This window comes from Terrapene carolina, unplaced genomic scaffold (genome assembly GCF_002925995.2).
Source record: "Terrapene carolina triunguis isolate 2854851 unplaced genomic scaffold, T_m_triunguis-2.0 Scaffold68, whole genome shotgun sequence".
In the NCBI taxonomy this organism is placed as follows: domain Eukaryota; kingdom Metazoa; phylum Chordata; order Testudines; family Emydidae; genus Terrapene; species Terrapene triunguis.
The window spans coordinates 37,464,706-37,478,564 of NW_020664419.1; the positions used below are offsets into that span (position 1 = coordinate 37,464,706).

Here is a 13,859-nt window from a genome sequence, read left to right on the forward strand (position 1 = left end):
GCTCAGAAGTATATAAAAAACAAGAAATGTTTATTACGGAGCTCCTCTCAAATTTCAAGAACCAATGGCTATTATTATAATTATTATAATTGTAAAACCTTATTTGGCTGTGTAATGAAACCAGTTTAAGTGGACACCAGGGAGTGAACGTGCATAAGAATACATTGACAATATTTGAGAGCACATGATTCCTCCTGAGTCTTAGAGGATTCCATTTAGTTTGGAGTCCTGTTAAGCAGAAATATGATTTAAAGAGAACAAAATTAAAATGCATAAAATCCCTGCAGATCAAATAGAAAGAAGTGATTATCACATTTGGTAAATAAATGTGCTTTACTTTCAGATAGGCACTCTCATCAAAGTCAATATACATTGAGACTTTGTATGAAAATATATTAGTGCATTTATGCACACACGCATCTTGTTTTTTAGTTAGTACACTTTCTCTCCATCTTTCTCATCCATACCAGTTGACTAACTTATTTTGTGGTCTAAGTTTGTATATAATGTAACATATATAAGCGCAAAACTCACTACCAAGGGATATGGGAGATATGTGATAACCATGTAAAGTTATTTCATTAGTCTGTAAGGAAGAATCCTACCCTAGCAGGACAGTGGACTATTATTTTTCTTGTATTAAAAAACTGTTGCCACTGTGTAAATAAGTGCTTTATGTTCAGTACAAAGGCAGGGTCTTTGCCTCGAAATGCTTGCAATCTGAACAGGCAACATACACACACACAAGATGGGGATGAGGATGGAACCTAGTCAGCCCAATAGATTTTCTATCTCTTGAGGTCTGGTTGTTCTATTTCAAGCGTGTAACAGGGAAGTATAACTAAGAGTTATTGGATATCAGTAAACAGGAACATGTAGGCAAAATACCATGAGTCTCCCTGATGGTGAAATCTACTAGACTGTGGACTATCAATGTAAGGAACGTAGGGAAACATCAAAACTTGGGTCATTTAAAATTGGAGAAGTCAGGGCCACTAGCAAATTACTGTAGGTAACAATCCAACATTATTAGAGAGATATTGTAGGCCTTTTCCATCTCTAATTTCTTTGGCCCTGATCCTGCTCCGTCCTAAGTACTCTCAACTCCCATTGCCCTCAACTCCCACTGAATGAGTCAGTCAGCCCCTTCATGATGGTGGCCTTTTGTCATGAGAATATAGGAAAGAAAATGGCAATACTTATAAATTAAAATGCAGAGTCAAGGCTGCTATGCTAAATTTTTATCACTTTTGCTTCTGAAGTATGTTGAAATCTGTTACTTGGAATGTTAATGTGGCTAGCATTAGGACCCTCAGTACAGCAGTTCAGGCTTTGGAGTATAGGCACATTATTAGCACACTTGAAGGAGTTCATTCCGGCTGAATATTGTAATATCACATCACTGTAATTAATGATGAGCAGATGTATCTATTAAAATCTATGAGTTGGTCAGGAGGGAGAGTTTTAAAATTGTGGCAACCGCAAATGACATAGGGACATTTTCTTCTTTTGTTCTGCTCATGTTAAGTTTATTGACATTAATGTGAGTTCTGTTTTTCCTTGTTTTGGAGATCTTCTGTACTACTTCCCTCAGTGGGAGTTAATCTGCATGTGTCAAGAGAGTATCTGTCTGTGTGTGGCTCCCCTACTACACTATACTTCTTCAGTACTATGGGAGGTTTACCCACCTGTGCTGTGAGAGCAAGCAAATATATGTGCAAAGTGTTCACTGTCGCGAAAAAGTTCTTTCTTAAATAAAACCCCTTCTGCCAATATTTTTCCTCTCTTCTCTTGAATTTGGGTTGCTTCACTTCCCTCTCCCACTTCCATGATACAAGAGTTGAACAGTTCTACTTGCTTACCCCCTAGGGAAGTCATATTAAATCAAAAGGACAGGACTTCCACAACCACTGTAATACTCTTGGAGCAACACCCAACTGTGTTGTGGGAGCTGCGTGTGGGAAGTGAACTGGAAGGAGGGGAGGACTCTACTTCTGCAAGTAATTCTGTGGGTTTTTTTCATATGTCCTATAAACGTATCTTCTGTTTTTCTTAATAGCAATGGTTCAGCTACATCGGAAGATCTTTTCTGGAAACTTGATGCACTGCAGATGTTTGTTTTCGATCTGCACTGGCCAGAACCAGAATTTGCCCATCATTTAGAGCAGAGACTTAAACTTATGGCCAGTGATATGATAGAGGCCTGCGTCAAAAGGTACAGTTATATTTTGAAATTGTCTGTTAAAAGTTATAACACATTTGGAAATGAACATCTAGGAAATGTTAATGAGAACATCTAGATGTGTGATATCCATTTAGAATGCTGCTGCAAAAATCCTACCCCATCTCTTTGACCATGTCACTCATTTCTTTGTATCTCTCATTTACTCCCTCTTCTCTATCGTATCAAACATAAGCTGCTTGCCTTCACTTTTAAGGTCCTCAGCGTCCTGTCCCCACCTTACCTATTGTCTGTCATTCACTATTGAGATGTTAAATCCCACCTCCATTCGATCCATGATACCAGCCTCTGTCACCCGCTTCTTTGATTTTCATACAAGTACCTTTGTGCTTTCTCCCATATTACCTGTCATGCTTGGGAGGCGTTCCCCACAAATAGCCACAAAGCCACCTCATTATCCTCCTTTAAAATCCTCCTTTTCCATGATCCCTACAGAAAGCTTGACAATGATGTGCTGAGACCGCTGTCTATCGCACTGACCAAATTGCCTCATTGGTTCATTGTACCCACTCCAACCCATATCTGTCTGTATCCATCTGGTGTCTCTTGTTTCATACTTAGATTGTAACCTTTGGGCCAGGGCAAGGTTTTTTTTTCCTGTGGAGTTTTTTTACAGCGCCGAACACAATGGGGTCCTGATCTACGAGTGGGACTCTAAGCATTATGATAAAACAAATAATAAATAATAGAGCTATTTTGGGAGCCTGCAAAGACCACAGATCCCATCTCCTACTTTTGACCTTGAAGCATAAAGCTATTATCAGTTGGGTGTTTGTTTTTGAAAGTGAGTTTCTGGCCCTTTTCCTTTCAAAGGTAGGTTTGAACTTGTAAACATAAATTAATGTAAACCAATCACTGGGATGAAAGTTTGTCACTGGGATTTTTACTGAATATTACAGGTTATTCATGACTTATCAATGATCATACATATAACCAGGCCTAGCTTTGGGATTCTTGAAACCCATATTCACATATTCTTCAATTTTGTGAGTGACCCTATGCCAATTTAAAGCTGTAGGGGGCCTGTGCCCAGCCGGGATACTGCTAATAGCACTTGGTCAGCTACAGTCTCTCTCGGCTCCTGTTGGCTACTTGAATGGCTATTCTGATGAGTAGTTAGTGGGTCTCTGGGAGGGGTGGCTACAAAGTATAAAAGGCACTGTTGTTTTGTAGACTACTACTCACAGGTCTGAGAGCAAGAGACTTCTGCATTGCAGTCTTGGTTCTGACATTGACTGTGTGGCTTTCATCAAACCATGTGACCTCTCCACCTCAGTATCCCCATCTGTAGAATTGGGATAATAATACTAAGATGCGTCACCTGGGGGTTATAATGACTAAATAGCCAATGTTTGTAAAACACAATTATATAAGTGCTGAAATTCACTAGGATGTACACAGATCCCTCGCAGATCTGGGTTGTAGTTTGAGTCTGTCCTAATAAATTATCTTGCTGACCTTCCTCTGAATTGAATCCTAAGGCTCTAATGCTACATAGCGGCAAGATCACAGTGGTCCAGTATATATGTTTATGGAAGAAGGTTGAGAAATACTTTTTGAAGGCCACCCAAAAGTCCTAATAAAGATGGATCTGCATATTATCAAAGTCAAGTGAGGTGCCAAATGCTGTATTGATGGCAGATTGCACTGAGATGTACACTTCAAAGTGATAGAAAAGTGCAAGTACTTTTCAAACTTGCTAAAGTATCTACAGAATATGACTTCAGGCATCTTAAAGCACAAGCATAATCTATGTAAGCATAAGCTAGATATTGTTCATGCATTATATTGTTATGAGTTATATATAACTTTGATAAGTTATTATAACTATCTAGATATATATAACTAGAGCTGGGCTGAAAAACAAAAGCCTAATTTCATTTAAAAAATTAAAATGTCAAAGTTGTTTTCATTTAGGTGTATTTGAAAAGGACCCATTTCTGATTTTATCAAAATTTTACATATTTTTAATATTTCTAAAAAAAATCAGCGATAACATCAAAATGGTTGTTGACATTTTTGTTTATTGAAACCCAATTTTTCTGTAAACAAAAAAAAATTATAACCATTTTTCTGATGTTTTCAATAAAAATGTTGTTTTAAAAAAAAGCCTGAATGTTTATGAAAAACAACATTTTTGACAAGGTAGATCAGCAATTCTTCATTAAAAATTTTCCTTTCCAAAAAAGGCAATTTTTCAATTTAAAAAAAATCATTTGAAAAATATTGACCAGCTCTTAGTGCTGACCATAGTGGTTGAGATTTCAAAAGCCTAAGCTGTTCCTGTACAATAGTTTGCACAAATTGGTATTTAGAATGGCAAATTAACAATCACTAGCTCACGTACCTATTTCTGTGTTCAGTTACCGATTTTTCAGACAGAAGTATGAAGGTTCTCATGTGAAATCAGCCCAGATTCAAATTTTGTGGCTGCAGCTTGAAAACCCCCATTTGAAAATAAACTTTTTTTGCGGCCAATTTTTAAGTCTGTTACTGCCTTCAAAGTGATAGAAGATTTAAAACCATATGTCTAGTCTTGTTTGACAAGAAGGAACCTGAGATTAAAAGAAAATTGTTTCACTTATCACTCCTTCTGTATCTAACTAAAAATCAACTCTTAGAAAATTTGCAATCAGAAATTCTTGGTAGAGGAGAAATCTTCTGACACTGCAAATACGTAACATGACCAGCTTCTGTACATCTGTGGTCTTGAAAAAATGTTCCACCACAAAGTGCAGGTGGTTCAAGATTATTGACTGCCAATGTGAAATTGTGGCTTGCTGGTTAAAGAGCATGGAACCTACAGAATGCCTAAGAACCTACTATGGGTAGAAAATACTTCAAGCTCTAGTGTCATTGGAGAAAAGTGTCATACTGTCATAGGTCACTGTACCAGGGAAATTATTTTTACTCACTGCCGACTCCAACAAATGTCATTTGACCAATGTCAGCTGCTTCACAAGGCTTTTATGGACCCAGACAGGCCACCAGATATATATATAAGAGGGGTATTGTGAACAATCCCACAGAAAATACTGTTGTATGAATGAATTTGTCATCTGTTTATTCCAACAAGATATATCTGGAATGCTGTTTCTAAGCAAGTTGGGCCTACTATATTTAGAACTTTAAAGAAAAGCATTTTTATAGCAAATCAGATCTGGATCAGGTAATAGTAGCGAAGTACTGGGGCATTGCTGCCATTCTTCAATAAATTCATATCCAGTGGGGTAGGCACATTATTCAGTAGCCCTCTATATGCCTACCATAGGGAACATTCTAATTCAGCTATGTAAAGTTTGACCTCAGCATAAGTTTCCATGTGCAAGGCACCCGTAAATGGTCCCAAAACAGCAATAATATTGCAGCTGACACATGAGAAATCTTGTCACTCTCTCAAATCAAATGGAGAATCATACGAGGAAAGTTTTTGGGGGAGAGACTAATTGAAACTTTTAGGCTGATTTATATAAACTGTTTTAATGATTATAAGAATTATATTTCTCTAGTAGCATAGATGTTTGATTTAGCTGTGTTTTTACATTCGTATAATATAGGCCTGATTCTGATGTACATTTTCTCTGATGTAACTCTATTGACTGCAGTGATGATGCTCCTGATTTATACCAGCATGAGAAGAGAGCCAGATCTTTGTGTATCTATCTTTGTTTTAATATGAAAGGAAATAATTTAACTCACTTTTTTCTTTATTAAAGATTGTCTTTTTTTAATTAAAGCTATCAGAGAATTTTTGAGTCATATGTATTAGAAGTGGGATCCTAACATGATAGATGAACTGTTATGTTTTAATGCAGAAGATCTAAATATTTCTTTGAGCTTTATATTTTTACTGCTTGAAAATTGTTCACAGATAATGGATTAGGAAGCATATTGTTAAATATATTATGTTTTTGCCCACTGGTCATTATTTAGCTAAATCAAAGCAGAACCTTGAGATTACTGTCACTGTCATGTTCTACTGAACAGATGAATATTTTACTCTATTGCTTCTAGTATTGTGTTCCTACATGATTCCACCTGGTGCTCAGACTTAATTTTTAAATTAACACATTTAGTGTTTTGCTTTTACACATCAGTTGTCTGGAATTATGACAGACTTTCATGTTGTGAATTCATGTTTAAATAAATAGAACAAGAATTGCATTTGAACTCAAGCTGCAAAAGACAAACAAATCAATGGACTTGCGCATTCCTGCGTCTGTGTGTACGATGTTTAACGTTTTAGTCGATGCCAAAAAGCAAACTGCTAAACTCTGCATTCTGGATGGTGGGCAAGAGGTAGGTGGAATTGTGTATGTTTAGATTAATCAGGGGTGTCTAGCACTGTGGACTGTCTTTACTAGATTGGTTAAAATAGCTTTGATTTTTTTTAGTGAATTTTGTCTTCTGAAATGTGTCACATAGTTTTAATTTTGTCTATGTAAGTATCTGAGTATCAATGAGGGTGCAAACCGCCCCCCATTATTCCATCCAAATGGACAGAGGAATGCCCATAATTTCTGTGTTTAGGGGGACACCAGGAGGGATTTTGCACTATCCGTCCCAGAGCTTCTCCTGAGTTGCATCTGAGAACCACCCTGGCTTATTACAGTGTCTTAATAGCACAACTGAGCCAAAGCATCGGTCTTTACAGTAAACTGTTCATCTGATTAGATTTATATTTAATTGGTTCCTTTAGTGCTCTGGCTGGCATTTGCACCTACATGTACACTCGAAAAATTTTAACTAGAGGAGAGAAATCATCGAGTACAATTATTAACCTTTAATTTTTGCTCTTCCAGAACCTGTGTAGAGGCCATTGTTTGGGTGCTGTACAAATTGGGCTGTAGAGAGAGACTCTACGGTGGGGCAATGGCCCATGCTTTTTGAGTGGATATACATCCATACTTCGCTACTGCCCCATCTTCCATTTGAATATAGAATACTCCCACTCCTGTCAGGAATAATCTGTGCAGTGGTGAGGGGTGATAGTGGTCTCTAGGTCATCCAGAATACTGGTGCACAATTAATATTGCTTTTGCAGTGTTGATGTACATGTGTGGTGGTGGTGATGTAGTTTTGTTTGTTTGGGTTTTGGTGGGGGAGGGAAACCAATTGTCAGAATTTGACACCGACAATTATTCCTGCCTTGTGCAGAAATATATTTATCACACCATTGATACAGGCAGTTTTATTTTTATTTTATTCGGCCATATCATTTCTGTTGATTGCCCTTTTGTGTTGTCTTCGTGGGTGTGCTCCTCATTTCCTTAGCTCATCTATTTAAGTTAGCATTTTAGCCATAATTAATTTTCCATTTTCCTGTTCTTCCCCGTCATCTGCTTTTTCTATTTGATTTTCCATGATTTGATCCAGTTTGCTGGTCAGTGGGTAAGTGCCTTTCATTTTAGAAACTGCTTATTCTTTGTGAATTGTCTATGTTCATTGCTTGTTATAAACTGCCTATTGCTGCTCCTGCTCATTCAACAACATGGACCGGAGGGATTTCCTCTGCTGTTTGAACTTGCTAGGCAGTGATCAGTCACCAGATGCCAAATTTGTTCTCACCCCATCCAGCTGAAATCTCTCTTCAGGCTGGTTCCAGAAATTTCTTCTGTTTGTCTTCTGCCCCACTCCAGGCAGATGCCTTCAGATCCTTCTGGAGCAGAACACACAAGAATGTGCAGGAAGTACTCTGAGCATGGCCGTGCAGTGATACTATGACTTGTTCTTGGTGCCACAGTTGTGATGTCTCTCTTGCGCCCTTTCAAGACTGACTGAGTCAGACAGCTTTGGAATCTCCCTCGCCTCTCGGGGGATGCAGAAGAGCATGTCAACCCAAGACCAATAGCATCAGAGCCAGCCCAAGAGACTTCAGCCCCTCTTCACCTCATCCCATAGTAGTGAGTCCACCTCTACCCCTACTTGTTGTTCAGACAATGTCCTGAGAATAGTCCTCCCACTTTCTTCTCAGGGAAGGCAACACTTCCATGAAGACCTTTCACACAGAAGATAAACAGCCCCCCTCTCTCCATCTATTCCATTCCACTTCCCTTCTCAGGGCAGGAACACTTAGAGGGCCTCCTGCACTGCCAGCCAGATACCCTCACAGCCATCAGAGCTTCAGTCCTTGCCAAGGGGCTCTTCAGAAATCTTTCTGTGCTGCTGCCATGTGGCACTGCGATCTCCAGAGCTCCAGCCTCCTTTCATCATCCTCTCTCAGCAGCAGCATAGGGAACTGTCTCGGGTTCTTACTCTGAAAGCATGAGACTTCCTTCAAGAAAAGATACAAAACAGCTCTTCAAGTTTTCAGCATGACCCAGAATACCTCGTGCTTCTTCGGCATCCTTTCTTTGAATTCAGGATGTATGCAAGAGCCTGGCATTTCAATGCATCTGCATGGAAAGTTAAAAATTAATCTTAATCTTAATCTTGCCACCCAGGCAAACCAAAAAGTTCCTAAATTTTTCCACAAGTTCAAGGCATCATCACATATCATGGATGCTTTCTCAATAAGGACTTTTTAATATCCATTTATCTCATTTCTCCCTTTCCCAAGAGGCCTTTGAAATATAGGAAAGTATGTGTCCTCCTTAATACTCATATCCCCACCCTAGTGTCTAAGGTCTTGGTATTGTCCTCCTCAACCTTCAAATCACCCTTTACCTTGTCCTGTGTTTTCTTACTTCCTTCTAAGTCAAGGTCCTTCATCACAGTCTGGAAAATCATTTTTGTAAGGCCACTCTCAAGGTAATCAGAGAGGAGGTGGAGGAATTAAATTCACCCCTTACCAACTTTTTGTTAGGGTACTGTCTCACCTGAAACCAAAATTTGACCATGTAGTTCCTCTGTCTGGAGTCTAAATTAGATTCGAATTCTCTCTGTTTTCTCCCTTTCAAACATGTGACCACACTTCTTTTAGATTTCCTCTCATTCTGATTACATCAGTCAGACAAGTTGGAGACATCACGGCCTTTTCCTATAATGAGTCTTTCCGGATTTGTCATAAAAATGAAGCTGTCCTCAAAATCATCTCAAGAAGTCTCCAGTTCGGGAAATTCTCACCATATAAGTCAAGAAATGCATGCCCTGGTTTTTGTCTATCTGCTCAAACCCACAAGGAGAAGTTTGGCATGGTTTGGATGTGGCCTGAACCATTCTGTTCTGTTTAAATAGAGCTCATCCATTCAGATAGTCAGATGCCTTATTCATGGGTGGGCAAGTTTCCTAGAAAGGGTTTGTGTGATGTCATACCCAGGTGGTTAAAATCTTGTATATTTTCTATATATCAGTCTACAGTGCAAGTCCTCCAACAGCACTCCCAGTCCATTCTGCTGTGGGTATAGCCATTTCATGGGTTGAAAGGAAAAGGATTAGAGCAAGACAGCTGTGTTTCCTAGCAGTTTTTACCACTTTTCTAGGAGCTTCAAGTTTGACTTGTTAACCTCATTAGATGCCACTTGGGGCTGTTGGATGCTGAATGCTATCACTTCTCTGTCCTTCTGAACTGAGGTGCAATGGGTGCTACTCCTTAGAGTCCGTGGTTTCAGCCTGTCAAATGATTGGGAGCCTAAAGAGACATTTTTTCTGTAACAAAGCACTTGAGAATCTGAGGCCAGATGTGAAAAATCCACACCCCTGAGCGACATAGTTATACTGACCTAACCTCCTGTGTAGACAGCACTATATCAAGAGGAGAACTTCTCCTGCTGACCTGGCTACCGCCTCTTGGGGAGGCGGATAAACTACGCTGATGGGAGATGCTTTCCCATAAGCATAGTAGCGCCTTCACTAAAGCGCTACAGCAGCACAGTTGCCCCAGTACAGTTGCCCCACTGAAGCACTGTATATGAAGCCAAGCCCTGGAGCTTTTTCAGCTTTTAATAGTTTTTGTTACTGAAGTTAATTGGTTTTAAACCTATTTTAAAACATTGTAACTTACATTCTGTAGGACTTTCAGCGTTCTCTAATAACATTTTTATTTTGAGAATGATAAACAGCTACAGAAGAATCAAGCTGAAGAAATTGCTGGGACCAAGGCGGCTGGAGGAGAGCTGCAGCCGGGCAGGGAGAAACAAACAGACTGGTGTTGGTCACTCTGTGTAGCTTAGTTTGAACAGCAGAGAAAATGCCATTGAACTAGATGGTTGAATGCTTCACAGAAAATCAATTTACAGATCGGGAAACTCTCTTAAATATTCCAAAATTATATACTCTCATTACCCTGTCATGCTTGTAAAGGAAAGAAGGCAGACATTATTCTTCAACTATTCCTTAAACTGGAAAAACTGAATAGTGGCGTGTATTGAGGCTAATGCTTCTTAATATATTTATTAATGGTGGATAGCAAGTTGGTGAACTTTGTCAATGACTCCAAGGTAATTTTGATTAATACAATCCAGAAAGGATTCTGATTAACTCCAGAAAGATTAAAACACTTCATGTGACTTGGCCGTAAAAGACCAGAGGAAATGTAATACAAGTACACACTGGCAATAGTAGTTTAAAGTGGTGGGATATTGATTTCCAAGACCCTCCAAGGAAAAAGACTTGGGATTCATCAGTGATAACAATAAAAATATTAGTCCAATGTGCTTCAGCAGTTTAATAAAAAACAAATAGGATACTTAAGTGCACATAAATGGAACAAAAATAATAAAGATTATAGTATAATATTGAACAAGGTGTGGTTAGGTGTAGCTTCAAAATGTAAACTCATCATCACAGGAATTGGGAAAGAATTCCTCTCTTTTCCAAATGCAATTATGCACAGGTGGCCAAGTGCAGTATAAGTATTTTTAGGGCTGTCAATTAATCACAGTTAACTCATGTGATTAAAAAAAATACCCTCCCAGCCCCTAAATGGACAATACATCAGCCAAGGAAGAATTTTAAAATGACCAAAGGTGTGTTATTTTTCTGACTTTCAGTTCCTTCATCCATTCAGAGAGAATCCTTTATACTATCCATTGGTCTCACTAGGGAGAATTTGGAGAGGTGGAGGTCAAATGTTGCCATAAATATCTCTTCTAGATAATTTCAGAAACTGGACTGTTGGGCAAGGATCATGCATGCAGCATTGCCAACACTCACAGTTTTATTGCAAGTTTATAGTGTTTGATGTTTCTCTTGAAGCTCCAGCTTCTGGAGTCAAATGATTACATGAGAACCTCAGCTTAAAAAAAAAAAAGTTTATAGCCGTCATGGTTGCAGAGAAAAACTGGAAAACATTAACCTTAAAAGTTCCAAAACCAGGAAGCAAATAAAATAACCCCAATTATTTTATTAAAAAAATAATATCTCATTCTCTGAGGATCTTGTATCAAGATTTTTGAACGCTTGGGGTTGCCTGAGCTCTCTTCTCTCAACTTATTCCTATGAGAGTTACTTTAGCCAGCAATAGATTAACTCCCAATTCCTGCAAAATCATAGGTGATCAGGATGGCAGTGGGACAGGAGAATGGAAGGAAATGAAAACATAAGGATTTGGGGCATTAGAAGTGGAGGTCATTTGCATGAACTTTTGGTTAACTCTGCAACTGTCAGCTGTGGCACTAAAGTTGAGGAGATTGTGTAGGAGGAATCGAGTGACATCTGTGATAAAGCAATTTTTGGATACTTCTGCTGGAGAGGCAGGATCCACGGTCTGCTGGGATTGCATAACAACAAAAGACACTGACTATTTTGGCTGAATTGGGCCCTTAAAGTGTCATCAAAATTTTATGCTGTTCAAAAAATTAATAATTTCCCCCTTGGATGTAGGGCAAAGGCCAGCAACTTGTCCGTACTGCAGCCACAGAAAGCTTCTCTGTGTATTTGCATTAGGTTCATTCACTCTTCAGAGTGAATGAGATGTGCATTGAGATCTGCATGAGGCATATATTCAATTATTTGCATTTTTAAAGGGAGAATTTTTTTTTAAATATTGATTCAACATGCAATAAAAAAGTACTTGGGGCACTGAGAAGTTACATAACATACCCCTGTGCTCCTTTAATTTGAATGCGGATACAGTTAATATTTATTGTTTGGAAAATCATTTCCTGAGCATATTAAGCAGATCCAATTTAATGTTTTGATTTGTATGGAAACTTTCAGACAGAAGAAAAATGGCCTTCAAAAACTTACATCTTAGAAAACTATTCATCTGGCAGCTGCTAAGCTAGGCTAATATTTATGTTGACCTCAGTACTTTTACTCCAAGCATTATGTTATTAGCTGTTCCAAGTAGCCTTGAATTATCAAGATAGGGTTAGTCTTTACAAGTCACATTTTCTGTGAAGTGGCTATTGAGGACAATCTTTGCTGTCAGATAAATGTTTTTAAAGGAAGAATTACTATTTAAATTGATGTCCCTTCACAGCAGAATAGGAGTCCTAGCTCCTGTTAATTTCACGATGGAACTCTGTAGTATTATCTAAAGAAAGCATAAAAGTCTTTCAGATTTATTTTAAATAGCACCTACTTAAAAACATCTTTTTTCATGAAAAAGCAGGGGAAAAAACTATGAAGACTGAGGACTGTTTTATTATGCCTTCTGTGGACTATTAATTTGTTACCATCTATTCAGCTTTGTTGATGAAATTTTAATTTTGTCCTTGCTTGAGCATAATGTAAGGTTTGTATAAACTGCAGCTCACTAAGCTGACAAAAAGGCCCTTTTAGAATGAACAATTGGGAGCTCATTTTATTTCTAGAGGACATTTAAAATAACTTATGAATGAGAGTTGTCAGACATGAAATGCTGTATTAATTAAATCTTTTTCTAGTCCTTTTGCTTCTCCAGCTATACCAATCCTTTAGAAAAAAAAAATACATGGCCACCTTAATTATAGAGGAGAAGACAAAAAGTATCCTTCACATTCCTTCGCCTGAATAAGAATAAGAACTCAATTCATCTAAATAATAACCCTATTAGCTGCTTAACTCAACAGTATACATGGGAAAATTTTCAACACAGAATGTAAGAAAGTGTTGATTGGGTGGATCGTTTTCAATGTTTTGTTCTTCTGATGTTCAAAATGATAATTTTAAGTGAATCTGATCTGTCAGGGTTAGCAGCTTTGTACAATTTATGACTTATGACAAAAGTGTTGTGTTCATATACACATTAGTGCTTTCTTTGTCTTTTAAAACACAGCAACAATACCATTCAAAAATAGATGACTTGATTGAAGAAACTGTTAAAGAAATTATTTCACTTCTCGTTTCAAAGGTAAACATATTTAGATTTTGATTTGTAGTAGAATGGCAAACACATTTTAAATCACGGGCTGTGAGAAATGTCCTTAAACAGAATGCATTTCATTCTATATTTTCTACAATGTGATTGGACAAATATGATTTGTAAATAGTGATCACCTAATTTATCACGAATGTTACAGAATTAAATTGGTTAGACCCTCATCTGGAGAAAGCTTTCTGAGTAGTTTGCTAATCAGAGTAGTTTCTCTTTTGTTTATATTGCAGCTCCTTCATGACTACTGGCAGCCAGTAGCACCAACACCTTTGAGTATATTAACATTGTATCTCTGAGTACGTTAACATTGTCTTTATTAATTGTGTCTTTATTTCCTTGCTTGTTTCATTGTGCACATAAAGAAAACTTTGTCCACTT

The 13,859-nt window shown here is 38.0% G+C and overlaps 1 protein-coding gene across 2 annotated transcripts in view; it reads left to right on the plus strand.

The window, feature by feature from the left end:
- Positions 1-13,859, plus strand: part of CADPS2 (calcium dependent secretion activator 2) — a 557,199-nt gene that overhangs the window by 493,375 nt on the left and 49,965 nt on the right. For both annotated transcript variants that reach the window (XM_024219628.1, XM_024219629.1), the window contains 4 exons: positions 2,060-2,215; positions 6,394-6,541; positions 7,619-7,633; positions 13,383-13,457. In XM_024219628.1, coding sequence (XP_024075396.1) covers positions 2,060-2,215; positions 6,394-6,541; positions 7,619-7,633; positions 13,383-13,457 — 394 coding nt within the window. The remainder of the gene's footprint in view (positions 1-2,059; positions 2,216-6,393; positions 6,542-7,618; positions 7,634-13,382; positions 13,458-13,859) is intronic.